The 11,727-nt window shown below is 32.8% G+C and overlaps 2 protein-coding genes across 3 annotated transcripts; both read right to left on the reverse strand.

Moving 5' to 3' along the window:
- Positions 1 to 3,952: 3,952 nt before the first annotated feature.
- Positions 3,953 to 6,712, reverse strand: LOC21400931 (ATP-dependent 6-phosphofructokinase 2). The gene is made up of 2 exons (XM_010098194.2): positions 6,006 to 6,712; positions 3,953 to 4,950 (listed from the first exon to the last, which is right to left on the reverse strand). The coding sequence occupies exons 1-2, from the start codon at positions 6,606 to 6,608 to the stop codon at positions 4,129 to 4,131; spliced, it is 1,425 nt and encodes a 474-aa protein (XP_010096496.1). The 5' UTR covers positions 6,609 to 6,712; the 3' UTR covers positions 3,953 to 4,128.
- Positions 6,713 to 10,260: 3,548 nt separating this feature from the next.
- On the reverse strand, positions 10,261 to 11,193 carry LOC21400932 (heavy metal-associated isoprenylated plant protein 47). 2 transcript variants are annotated; one of them, XM_010098195.2, is made up of 3 exons: positions 11,034 to 11,193; positions 10,836 to 10,914; positions 10,261 to 10,683 (listed from the first exon to the last, which is right to left on the reverse strand). In XM_010098195.2, the coding sequence occupies exons 1-3, from the start codon at positions 11,037 to 11,039 to the stop codon at positions 10,538 to 10,540; spliced, it is 231 nt and encodes a 76-aa protein (XP_010096497.1). In that variant the 5' UTR covers positions 11,040 to 11,193; the 3' UTR covers positions 10,261 to 10,537. The 2 variants fall into 2 exon arrangements, with proteins under 2 accessions (XP_010096497.1, XP_024021493.1); XM_024165725.1 differs by lacking the exon at positions 11,034 to 11,193 and having other exon boundaries at positions 10,836 to 10,920.
- Between the last annotated feature and the right edge of the window lie 534 nt (positions 11,194 to 11,727).

The following is an 11,727-nucleotide window of genomic DNA, read 5'->3' on the forward strand; positions in this document are numbered from 1 at the left end:
AGAGAGAGAGAGAGAGAGAGAGAGAGAGAGAGTGAGTGAAGGAGGTAGAGATACCAAAAATGTATATAATTAAAGAAAATGAAATGGTCTTTTTTATTAAAAAAAATTAAAGAAAATAAAATGGAAAAAGAGTAAAGTTAAAGAAACCCCCAGAAAATCCAGGGGGGGGGATATAGTGAATACTATCACGATAGTGAACCGTGCAACGTAACGACGGTTGACGAATAGAGGTGCGTACGTATTGCCGACCTCCGGTAAAAGTGTGAGCGTGATCACTGCTAAGTGCAACGACAGAGACTGACAGAGCCGAAGCCCTTTATTTTGGACTTTCTTTTTAGGGCCTTAAAAACTAAAAGAGAATTATATAAGGTTCGTTTGGTACGAGGATAATATGAAAATTTGTATTATAAGTTGAATCAAAATTCGTAATTTATTATAATATTTTTTTTATAAAAAAATATACGTAAATTGATAATAGTTTTGAATTATAATTATAAATTCGTGAACCAAACGTCTATTTAAATTAAAGTGATTCTAATCATGATTTGAAATTAGAATTATGATTCATGATTTTAAGTTTAAATCATAATTTTGAAACTATGATTCAAAATCAGGTGTTTTAATTACCTTGAATTAAGAGGGAGTGATTTTAAAATAATGAGTGATCCTAATTTAAAACATCACATCAGATTCTGAATAATTCATACCAAACACTGATTCTGAACTAGATCCAGAAATCTACCTTTAAAAGTATATAAGTCTAGATTTTTACTCATCATTCTTACTTAATATCATTTGACTAAAAAAAATTATTAATTAAAAGTAAATAATAAAAATTTTGACATGTACACTTTTAAAGAGTATTTATCTCTTTTATCTTTTTACAAATGATCTTCTATGTGTAGTGTTTGTTTGTGAATATTGAGAATTTTGTTAAAATCTTTAAACTGAAAAAGTATGCGTAGATTTTTTTTTTAATCAAGATCTCACGGTTTAAAACAATAAAATAGCGATACCTATCATAGAAATCTCATTGTTGAAATTAGACAAAAACAAATTATGATGTTTAATTAAGATTAGTTAAATACAGTTGTGAAATATGAGTGATTTCTTTAACATGGTACATAAAAAAAATACCTATAGTAGTTTAGGGGTTTGGACTGTCACATTATTTCTATTGAATGCTGTTAAACTCGTATATTATTCTATTATTATATGATCAACCATTCGGAGATGTGCGGTATTTCTACAAAAATTCTATTCAAAGATGCGTAGATATAGTATTTTATTTCTTTTTATTCTACTACAAAAATTCTAAGAATATTGCTAATGTTCTCTAAAAATATTTATATATTTTGCTGGTAAAAAAGAATATATTGCTAATGGGATTTGATACGTTTATATATATTTTTAAGATCCGTTTAGTTTGCTGATTTAAGTTTTTAATTCGAATTGAAATGTTATTTTATATGAGAATTTTTTTATTATAATAAAAAAATTAAATATGTTTTTATTATAATAAAATTAAATTCTAAATACCAATAAATTAAATGGACAGTCAAAAAATCTTATGAATGGACTTGTATGAAATTGAGACGGTACATTATGTGACGTGACATGGCCCCTATCCCATAAACAAAGTTAAAAAGCGATGTGACACGCCTCCTAATATTAGCACATAACGAGTTTAGTTCACACTGCTAAAATTTATTAACCATTATGGGAATAACAAAAGAGAAAGATCCTTATTGGAAATTGTAATAATGCTGAAAATGATAAGTCGGCTAATGGGGGAATTGCTCGAAACCCCCTTTAGATGATTGTTTAAAGCAAGGAAATATCTTATTATTTTTCATTATCAAGTCCAAACGTTATCAAGAAATTGGGTCGTGCATCTATGTCGGTTTGGACTAAGTACTAATGTCGTTTTCCACTTTCTTTCAACCTATTACCGGTTTCTCAGGAGAACAGGTGTTAAGTTTGTTTATCCGATCCCATCTTACACAGGATCTAGATTAGTATAAACGGTGTCTAATTAATTAAATTAAATTATTTTATTTTATGATAAATATAAGAGAGTTAGTTAAATAGTAGTTTAAGATCTCTTTTATTTTACTTATTTGAGTTTAGAATTCGAGTTTTGTTACAGTAAAAAACTCTTAAATATAATCGCATCTATTTTTTTTTACTACAGTAAAAAACTCACACATAAAATCACATCTCAATTCAAATTTAAAACCTGAATCAGCGAACTAAACGGACATTAAATCTTAGGTCCGAATCGTCCGATACATGCTTTCAGGTCCAAAAAATTTAACCACATGGGTCTGTAGTTTGGCCACGACTGTGATGTGGGGTTCTGTGTAATCAAGACCAGTTGAAATTTTGTTTCTTATAAGGCGTGGAAGAGAAAAAGAAAATGATTACGAAGATGTAACGTGTTACGTGGAAAGATAGGGGAGATCTAATGGAACCTGAATGGTGGGATTAACTAAGATGAAGGATCCAATTCATGTGGAGAAAAAAAGTTAAAAAAACAACTCATAAGCACCAAAGAATAAACAAATAAGTAATTATTTTAGCTTTGGAGGGGGTCCAAACATGATTAATCTCTAGAATATTAACACAACAAAAAGCAATTGAGCAAACAAAACAAAGTTTAAATTATTGGCATGGTCGACGTCTTGTACACCCCACACCGCTTGCCTTTAATGTCTTTTAATGAGATAATGCAATCGTCCGTGATCAGAAAAGCTTTGCCAGCTCTGGCCCTTTAAATCTTTTTAACTGACAATTTTATGAGAAAAGGGCAATGGCACAATCACACATTGCCATAGTTTTCATGTCCGAGGATGGGGCTTTTTATGTTTGTTTACCAAATTTGCGTGGTGATAGATAGTAATGGTTTGCATGTGATGGCTTCTTAATGTATATTTAAATGGCCATTTCTCTTTTTTTTTTTTTTTTTAAGTCCCACTCTTTCATATGCAAGCAAGACAAGATTTGGATAGCCCAAATGTGGTGCTCCCAAGTTAAAATATAAGATGTGATTTGTTTCTCAAAAAATGGCTATAAAAGTTCTTTTCAACTCCTAAACACAAGGAGGAATGTTATTTTTTGTTTGTAAGTTGATAAGTTCACTTTTTTTCTCGTCTTTTTTGCTTTTTGAAGCTTTAGGAGACTTTGTGAGAGTAGAGATACCGCTTGTGAAAGCCACGAAGTGAAAGTGATTTGAGATTCGCTAGTCATTGATAAAGGTGCTAGGCAAATTGCAAGCAAATTGGTGGCCTTTCTTTTCTTTATAAAAAAGCAGTGTGACATTGCAAGATTATCGGCAGCTCCTCCCACAACCAAAGTTCATTGGTGATGCTTCCACAATTATAGAAATTTTTTTTTTTTTTTTGGTTTCCTTAATTCATTTTGCTTTTTCTGTCTACTTTCAATGGAATATAATTAAAATTGACCGAATATCAATGGTTGAAGCTTGCTCAAAACTCTTTTGATACTATAGTCAGTGCTCATATGGCATGTCCATTTTATCCTTAAATGCTCCTTTAATACATGAGTCGTGACCTTGCTTTATGGAAGAGATTAATAACACTAATCTATGTTTTAATAACCTAGTCTCTCGAGAAAAAGTAACCAGAAATTTCTATCACCAGAGAAAGAAGAATTAAACTTGGCTCATTCTTGGCAGTTTATTACAGTTGAAACCCATGATTGCCACCAGCGAAATTCTTGCCACCACCTGTAAACCTCCTTAAAATAAGATCACTACAGTATTAACTTTATCAATTTGCACACTTGTTGATATACGCTGAGCTAATAAGAGCAAACTCCCAAGGATAAACCACACAAACCCAATTGATAAAAAATAATAATAATAAAAAAGAATAAAAAGAAAATAAAATAAAAGTTTATTAAGAAACACCGGCCAAAATGGCTGGTGGCTCCACTGTAATTTTATTAAACAGCAGTATCTGCTCTTTACTAATTATCAAAAAAAAATAAAAAAAGCACCTGCTCTTTGTTCGAGATTTCTTCGTTTAAAGTAATACAGGTTCTGCTATAGCTAAACCACTCGGACATATGAAGCTTTTTTTAAATGAATGTATATAATTAATGTGTTCATCTTTTCTTAAAATCAGGCTGGTTGGACACAGATCTGATCCAAGCCCATTTGTGATCCTTGGTGTTGACTTCATTCTTAGCGCGTGCCACCTCTTCCAAAGGGATATAAGCATAGTTACCATTAATAGGACCAGAGACAAAGCCAGTGTAGCCTGCCATAACACCATGAATGGCCGAATGTGCTAAAAGTGTGCAATACGAGTTATCCGTGGCATTTGCAGGAACTGCGCGGATCATGTATGTTGGATCTATGTACTTGACCGTAAACAACTCGCCGGGGTGGTCCCTTGACCACCATTTCTTCAGCTCCGACTTGAGCCAGCTGCCGACATCGAGAAGTACTAGGTTGCCAGATTCATCCCTCTCCTCTTTCTGGGCATCGGTTCTTGGTATCATTGCTTGCCCTGCTCCTTCAGCCACTACCAGCACTGCATGTCCATTCTCTTTCAGACGCTGATAAAGGAAATCAAAGAGTCCTCCTTTGCCTTCCAAGTAAAATTCCATTTCGGGGATCAAGCAGCAGTCGACATCCCGGCTGCTCAGCGTCGCGTGAAGAGCAATGTGCCCGGTGCTTCGGCCCATAAGTTTCACCAGACCTATTCCGTTCACTGCACTCTCTGCCTCCACATGAGCTGCACTGATTGCTTGCTGGGCCATTTCCACTGCCGTCTGGAATCCGAATGATCTGTCAATGATGCCCACATCATTGTCCACTGTTTTGGGGATTCCAGTCACCGCAACATTCAATTTTCGACGACGGATGGCATTGCATATCTCTACTGCCCCGCGCATTGTGCCATCCCCACCTATGATGTACACCTGCTTACATTATGAGGAGAAACAGATAGCGCAAGGGATGAGAAAATCACTCCGAAACTAAACGTGCATTCTTAGACAATCTTTCGCCACCAAATATTTATGAGAAATGAATGGGATTCATGATTCAACTAAAAAAAAAAACTGATAAAAGTACTGGCAGAATTCAATTTTCCTGCTCAGCCATCTATTCCAATTAAAAGTACTTCCACATCTTTGCTGGATATACAAAAGTCTGACATTCCGCATCTTAGTTTGATACAAACAAATATATTCTCGTTAAACCATCATGCAACTATGGTCTACCTAACTCTACTATCATTCACTTTTGAATGATTGCATTTGCAGGTTTTTGGTCTCCACGTTCATAAGGAAACTTTGAGAATAAGCGAGTTTGTTTGTTTGCTTCTTTTTTTTTCTTTTTTTTTTTTAAAAAAACCTCGAGTCCAGGATACTCTGGCACCAACTTCCAAAAGAGCATTGCTATTTTTAATCTAACTTCATAAATACATTAATTCATTAATTAAGTTGGGCCATGGTCTGCTGGCAAGTGGCAATAAAAGGGGTTAGTGAAACATCTCAAACACAGGAATAATAATAATAATAATAATAATAATAAAAAGGGGTAGACATAAAAGTGTAATTTGAAAAACTTTGACACAAGCTCTAGTCATGCTCTTCGCGTCTTAAAAGCAAATTAAAAGATATCATAGTTTTTACACATTATTAAATGTACAAAGAAAAGCAAAGCACCATTACCCCTTCTACGCTTTAAGCAATTATAGAGGAAAACATTTTTTTTTTTTTTTTTTGCCATTTCAAAAAGAGAGCCATATCTCTTCTAGTCAGCAGGATTCTTTCTTGACCCTTGCTTAATTTTACCTTGGCCTTTCGTTACTTTCTCAAGTTACCCAAATTTTGAAATGTATAGTTTGGGTTTAACGGGCTTTAAAAATCAAAACTTTACTTTCAGATTGCTAAATGTAACACATCCCTAACTTATAGAAAAATCAGGTGTTAGTAAACGTAAATATCAAAGATTAAGAAAAAGAAAAAACCTGATTAAAGCCGCGATCTTCAATAGCGTCAACGATCTTTTCCAGATCAAAGCCACCTCTAGAAGTCTCGAGCGCGGTCCCACCTCTCTTGTGCCAACTGCGCACGCGCTTAGGGTTCAGCTCGAGGGGCTCTCTTGAGTAAAACCCCCTGTACCCGGCGGTCACGCCGAATATCTGACGGACGCCGTAGAGCTCCCAAAGCCCATCGACGAGCTCTCTGATGACGGTGTTGAGGCCGGGGCAGAGTCCCCCGCAGGTGACAATAGCAGCTCTCACTTCCGACGGCTCAAAAACGACGTCGCGCCTGGGTCCGGCCCTGTGGTACGCCAGGTGATCGGGATTCGGCGAAGGGACGATTCCGGAAAGGTCGTAGACGATCTGGCGGAAGATGACGTCGCCGGAACTGACGTAGAAACCGTCGGACGGGTGGAAGAAGGGGTTGTTTTCGAGAGGATTCGGCAGGGTTTTAAGGTTGGGGATGTAGTCGGAAAGGTGAGGAATTTTCTGGAGTTTTACGGCGGGCAAGGAGAATTGGGCGACGGTTTTTCCGCCGTTGGAGTCGGCGGTGGGATTGGTGGCCTCAGGCTGAGTTATTGCGGCCATTGTCGGGAACGGGAACGAAGAAGCGTTTAGAGAGAGAAAGAGAGAGGCGAGAGAGAGCGCGGATGGCAGGGGAAGTTGGAAGAAGAGAACTGAAGAAGACAAGGAGATGTTGAACACGTGGCGCCCTCTTTTAAAATTGTAACACGTGGCAGTGTTTTGGACGAGAACGGTGTGCCACGTAGCGGCTCCGTGGGCGATGGCGGGGACGGGTAGTTATTGACCGTTCAAAATGTAAGGCCCAGCCTAACTCTATTATGGGCTTTTGTGTTGGGCTACACGGAAGGCTGATCCAGATACCAATTCCGCCAAGGTTGCATTTGCTCCACAACGAGTACACAGGGTGTACTAGAGGAAGTAACAATGGAATGTTATAATTGATGTTTCACTTATAAATTATTTGAGTGTAAAAAATATTCTCTAATATAATGCTATTTATTGTATTCAATTTTTCATATGTTATATATTTTGTGATAAATTTCTCACTAAGTAAAATATATGAGAAATTTTACATTTCATTATTATTGATTAAAATGTTTACTTTTTTATGTATTTATTACAACTTTTAAATGTATTTTCTAATTATTTTAAAAGTAAATGTTTACTTTTACAATCTTCAAAGTTTAATGATAGTGAGAAAAAATAGAGTATTTTAAATAACATTATGCATTGGAGTAAAAATAAAAATAACATATCATAGCATACTTTTGGATGTTAAATATTCAATTGTCATTAGTATTTATATTGAAGATGATCTTAACGAGAAAATATTTAAATATAGGGGAAAGAAGACAAATGCCTATTAGAGTAGGTGGGTCTAACTTTTTACTTTTTATTTTTAATTAATATATTTTTTAATCAAATATCTATATTAGTAAAGCCCAGCCTAACTTTATTATGGGCTTTTGTGTTGGGCTACAAGGAAGGCTGATCCAGAGACCAAATTCGCCAAGGTTGCATTTGCTCCACAACGAGTACACAGGGTGTACTAGAGGAAGTAACAATACAAAGTTATAAGTGATGTTTCACTTACAAATATAATATTGAGAAAAATAGGGAAATAGGTTAAGATTTGAGATAAATTAAAATTAATAGGCTAATAGTTTACATAAGTTAATAAATAGGCCAAATTAATATTTTTGTCCATAACTTGTCTGGTTATGAACCATAACTTGACAAGTTATTGTCCATAATTGTCCATAACTTGTCTGGTTATAAACCATAACTTGACAAGTTTATCCATAACTTATTTGATTATGAACCATAACTTGACAAGTTATGGCCTATTAATTTCTATAACTAAAAATTGGCCTATATACTTTCTTAACCTTTTCATATTGGCCTATTTTCTACTATTTCCCTATAATATTTGAGTGTAAAAAATACTCTCTAATATAATATTATTTATTGTATTAAATTTTACATATGCTATATATTTTGTGATAAATTTCTCACCAAGTACATAGCATATGAAAAATTTTACATTTCATTATTATTGATTGAAATGTTTACTTTTTAATGTATTTATTACAACTTTTAAATGTATTTTTTAATTATTTTAAAAATAAATATTTACATTTACAACTTTCAAAGTTTAATGATTGTGAGAAAAAATAGAGCATTTTAAATAACATTATGCATTTGAGTAAAAATAAAAATAACATATCATATCATACTTTTTGATGTTAAATATTCAATTGCCATTAATATTTGTATTGGAGATGATCTTAGCGAGAAGATATTTGAATATAGGGGAAAGAAGACAAATATCTATTAGAGTACATGGGTCTAACTTTTTACTCTTTATTTTAATTAATATCTTTTTTAGTCAAATAATTGTATTAATAAAAAAATGTACTATTAACATTTTAAAAGTAAATTTAGCAATTTTCTCACCTACTAAAGAAACCAGTTCTAGCAGCCCACTTAACAATGGCATCAGCTTCTAAATTCTCAAGCCTAAGAATTCACTTTAAACACAGAAGACTAACATATCAAGCAACTAATACATGCAGTGAAGAGACGAATAACCTGCCAATCATCCCTAAAATTTCGGTCCAAGAGAGCTCTCAAAGCGACCTTACAATCTCCAATAATTGGTCCGGTTGATACATTTTTTGTTAAATTGTAGACAAATTTATTGTATGTTTAGTATATGAATTCTGTTATAGTTAAACTCATAGTTTTAGTTCTGAAACTGTATTTTTTTTTATAAAAAATTTAAATTTTAATAATTATAATTAAAAATTTTAATTTAAACTCACATATTAAACGGACTCTGATAATTTTTTTGAGAAATAAAAAATGTCCTTATTCTTTTTGTGAAATTTTTACAGTGGAGAGGCTTTTTTTTTTTTGTCAAGACCGGTAGTGGGTACTTTTTTTAGTTGTTGGATTAATTGTTCAAGAATCCGATATATAAGTGAGAATACTTTTAATATCAATCGGTGGCATATTTTTAACACATATATTTAGAGTGCGTTTGATTGAAAGATTCGTGTCCTGATTCGAATCATGATTCGTAATTCATTACAGTATTTTCTCTTATAAAAAATACACATAAATTGAGATGATTTTGAATCCATAAACCAAACATCCTTTTATACTATTAAAAATTAATCTAATAGCTGGCCCCGTTTATTTCACTGATTCGAGTTTAGAATTCAAATTTTGTTATAGTAAAAAGTTCTCAGAAATAATCACATCTAATTTTTTTACTACAGTAAAAAATTATCACATAAAATTATATTTTAATTTAAATTAAAAATTTAAATCAACTAACTAAACGGACGTAATGAATAAGAAACCTTACCTAACAAAAAAATTTTCTTTTGTCTAACAGAAACTTCTTGCGTGTTGAAGGGAAGGAGGGAGGGCGTGTCCAAAATAGTACACATAAAATAGTACTACCAACAACAATACCTCCCTTGTGTCGACCCATTGGACATCGCACACGTAGATACGATCAATTGAAAAGTCATCTCACGCAGACGACCAATCCAAGTTTCTACGGAAAAAAAGAAAAACAAAAATTTCTACAGTAAAGTCAAGACGCAATAGATGAAACGCGAAGGCCATCAAGGGTGAGAAAACAGAAAATTTATTGATGCGATTTTATTTTTTATATAAAAATAAAAATAAAAATATTTTTAATTTTAGATGGTAATTATTTTTAAAATTATATTTAGTAATTTTATTAAGATATTATTTTTAATATAAAAAAATATATTAATGTCTCTTTTTTTTAGAGAAAAAAATAAAAATAAAAAATGAAAAATGACTTTTAGTCGTTTTTCATTTCTCTCTTATTTTATATTAAATTAAAAAATCGTTTTCATTTTTATTTTTTATCTTTATTATGCTAAACACCGTTTTAGAAACGTTTTCATTTTTTTTCTCAAAAAATGTAAAAAAATAAAAATAAAAATAATTTCAAACACGGTCTATGTCTCGTTCAGTTTACAAATTTAAGTTTTTAATTTGAGTTGAGATGTATTTTTACGTAAAAATTTTTAACTGTAATAAAAAAATTAAATATAATTTTTATAAGAATTTTTAATTGTGATAAAATTAAAATTAAAATTTTAAATTAATAAAATTAACAGACTTAAAAAAAAAAAGAGGCACCAACGGAAGAAATTACACTCTTAAGACGTAGAAAAATCAAGTCATCATAAAAAAATAAAAAAAGGTACAACCATAATGATGCCACTCTAGTTTTATACGTTTCCCCTCTCTCTCACACATGCACACCGCACACGGCCAGACTAGAACAAAATTGAACTTTTTTTTTTTTAATTAAAAGAAAAAAATTTATTGTCTGCCAAAAGCATGGATGATTCGAGTTTAACTGGTAAATTTGAATCAGCGAAACGAACGTGACGAGGACGAGGCCTTAATGTCTGTGAACTTTGATTCTGTATAAGTACTTTCTATTTTGTAACAGCTGCTATAGTAATAATGTCAGCTCCACCCATCTTCTTCCTCAAAGCCTTGGCCAAGTCGATGGCGTCCACTCCATCTCCGATCACCACCACTTTATCTTTCGCCTCTCCTTCTAACCCCACATAGATTACGCCTGTGCCATGCAACATTAATAGTAATTCATTGAATTAATTAATATAATTTCCTGATTAATATTGACTGAAAAACTTTAGTTAATTCTCGCTTCAGTACTAATTAATTATGGCTATATATATATATATATATATATATATATAATATACTTACCATCTTTGGCTGCAACAACCTTGAGTGCCTTCGTCCGACATTTATTGCATTTCATAGCTACCTTCATCACAATCTTTTGCTGCATATACATAGTAAAATTTATAATGATTTACGAAAATATTAATGCTCAAATGATTAAGCAACAACTAGATTAATATCTTGATTACTTGGTCGAATATAGTATACGATAGCGCATACCTTCATCTTCTCTTCCACCACTGTCTACTTTTGAAGATCTTCAAGAAATCACCCGAAAGAATGAGAAAAAAAAAACCAGACATGGCTTTAGCTATATACACACGACGGGGCTTATGCATACACAGGGAAACCTTGCATACGAAGGGTTGGCATTGACTTGTTCCGAAAGAAAGACCCAATGGCCTCGAAAGTCTACATATCTAGTACAACAACCGCGTTGGGCTAAACTCATCGGCATTTATTAATTTCACATGTGTTTCACACAAGGGACGTTAACAGGTTTTTGCTCCAGTATGTCTTAAACGCCTACGTTTTAAGGACATAAACTGAACAAAGTTAAGGTACTGTTTATTTCACCGTTCGATTTTTATTATAGTAAAAAATTCTCACATAAAGTCATATTTTAACTCAAATTAAAATTTTAAATTAACGAATTAAACATGTCCTTAGTATATGAGTTTAAATAAGATTAATTACATTAAAATTTTTTTAATTCATATTTTAGCAAGAGAAATACTGTTTGAACTGGGAACTCCTAAACCAAAAAACCCCTAAATCAAACCGTATATCTCAGGCCTCGTTCGTTTCGATGATTCGAGTTTAGAATTTGAGTTGAGATGTGATTGTATGTGAGAGCTTTTTACTGTAGCAAAAAAGTTAGATGTGATTGTTTGTGAGAGCTTTTTACTGTAGC

The sequence above is a fragment of the Morus notabilis genome, unplaced genomic scaffold (assembly GCF_000414095.1).
Source record: "Morus notabilis unplaced genomic scaffold, ASM41409v2 Scaffold1315, whole genome shotgun sequence".
In the NCBI taxonomy this organism is placed as follows: Eukaryota; Viridiplantae; Streptophyta; class Magnoliopsida; order Rosales; family Moraceae; genus Morus; species Morus notabilis.

Excerpts from the sequence above, each read along its gene's own strand:
- LOC21400931 (XM_010098194.2), bottom strand. The coding sequence starts at position 6,608 with ATGGCCGCAATAACTCAGCCTGAGGCCACCAATCCCACCGCCGACTCC. Across the intron at positions 4,951-6,005 it reads AAGATCGCGGCTTTAATCAG|GTGTACATCATAGGTGGGGA; the intron begins GTTTTTTCTTTT and ends TAATGTAAGCAG.
- LOC21400932 (XM_010098195.2), bottom strand. Across the intron at positions 10,684-10,835 it reads GGTTGTTGCAGCCAAAGATG|GCGTAATCTATGTGGGGTTA; the intron begins GTAAGTATATTA and ends TGCATGGCACAG.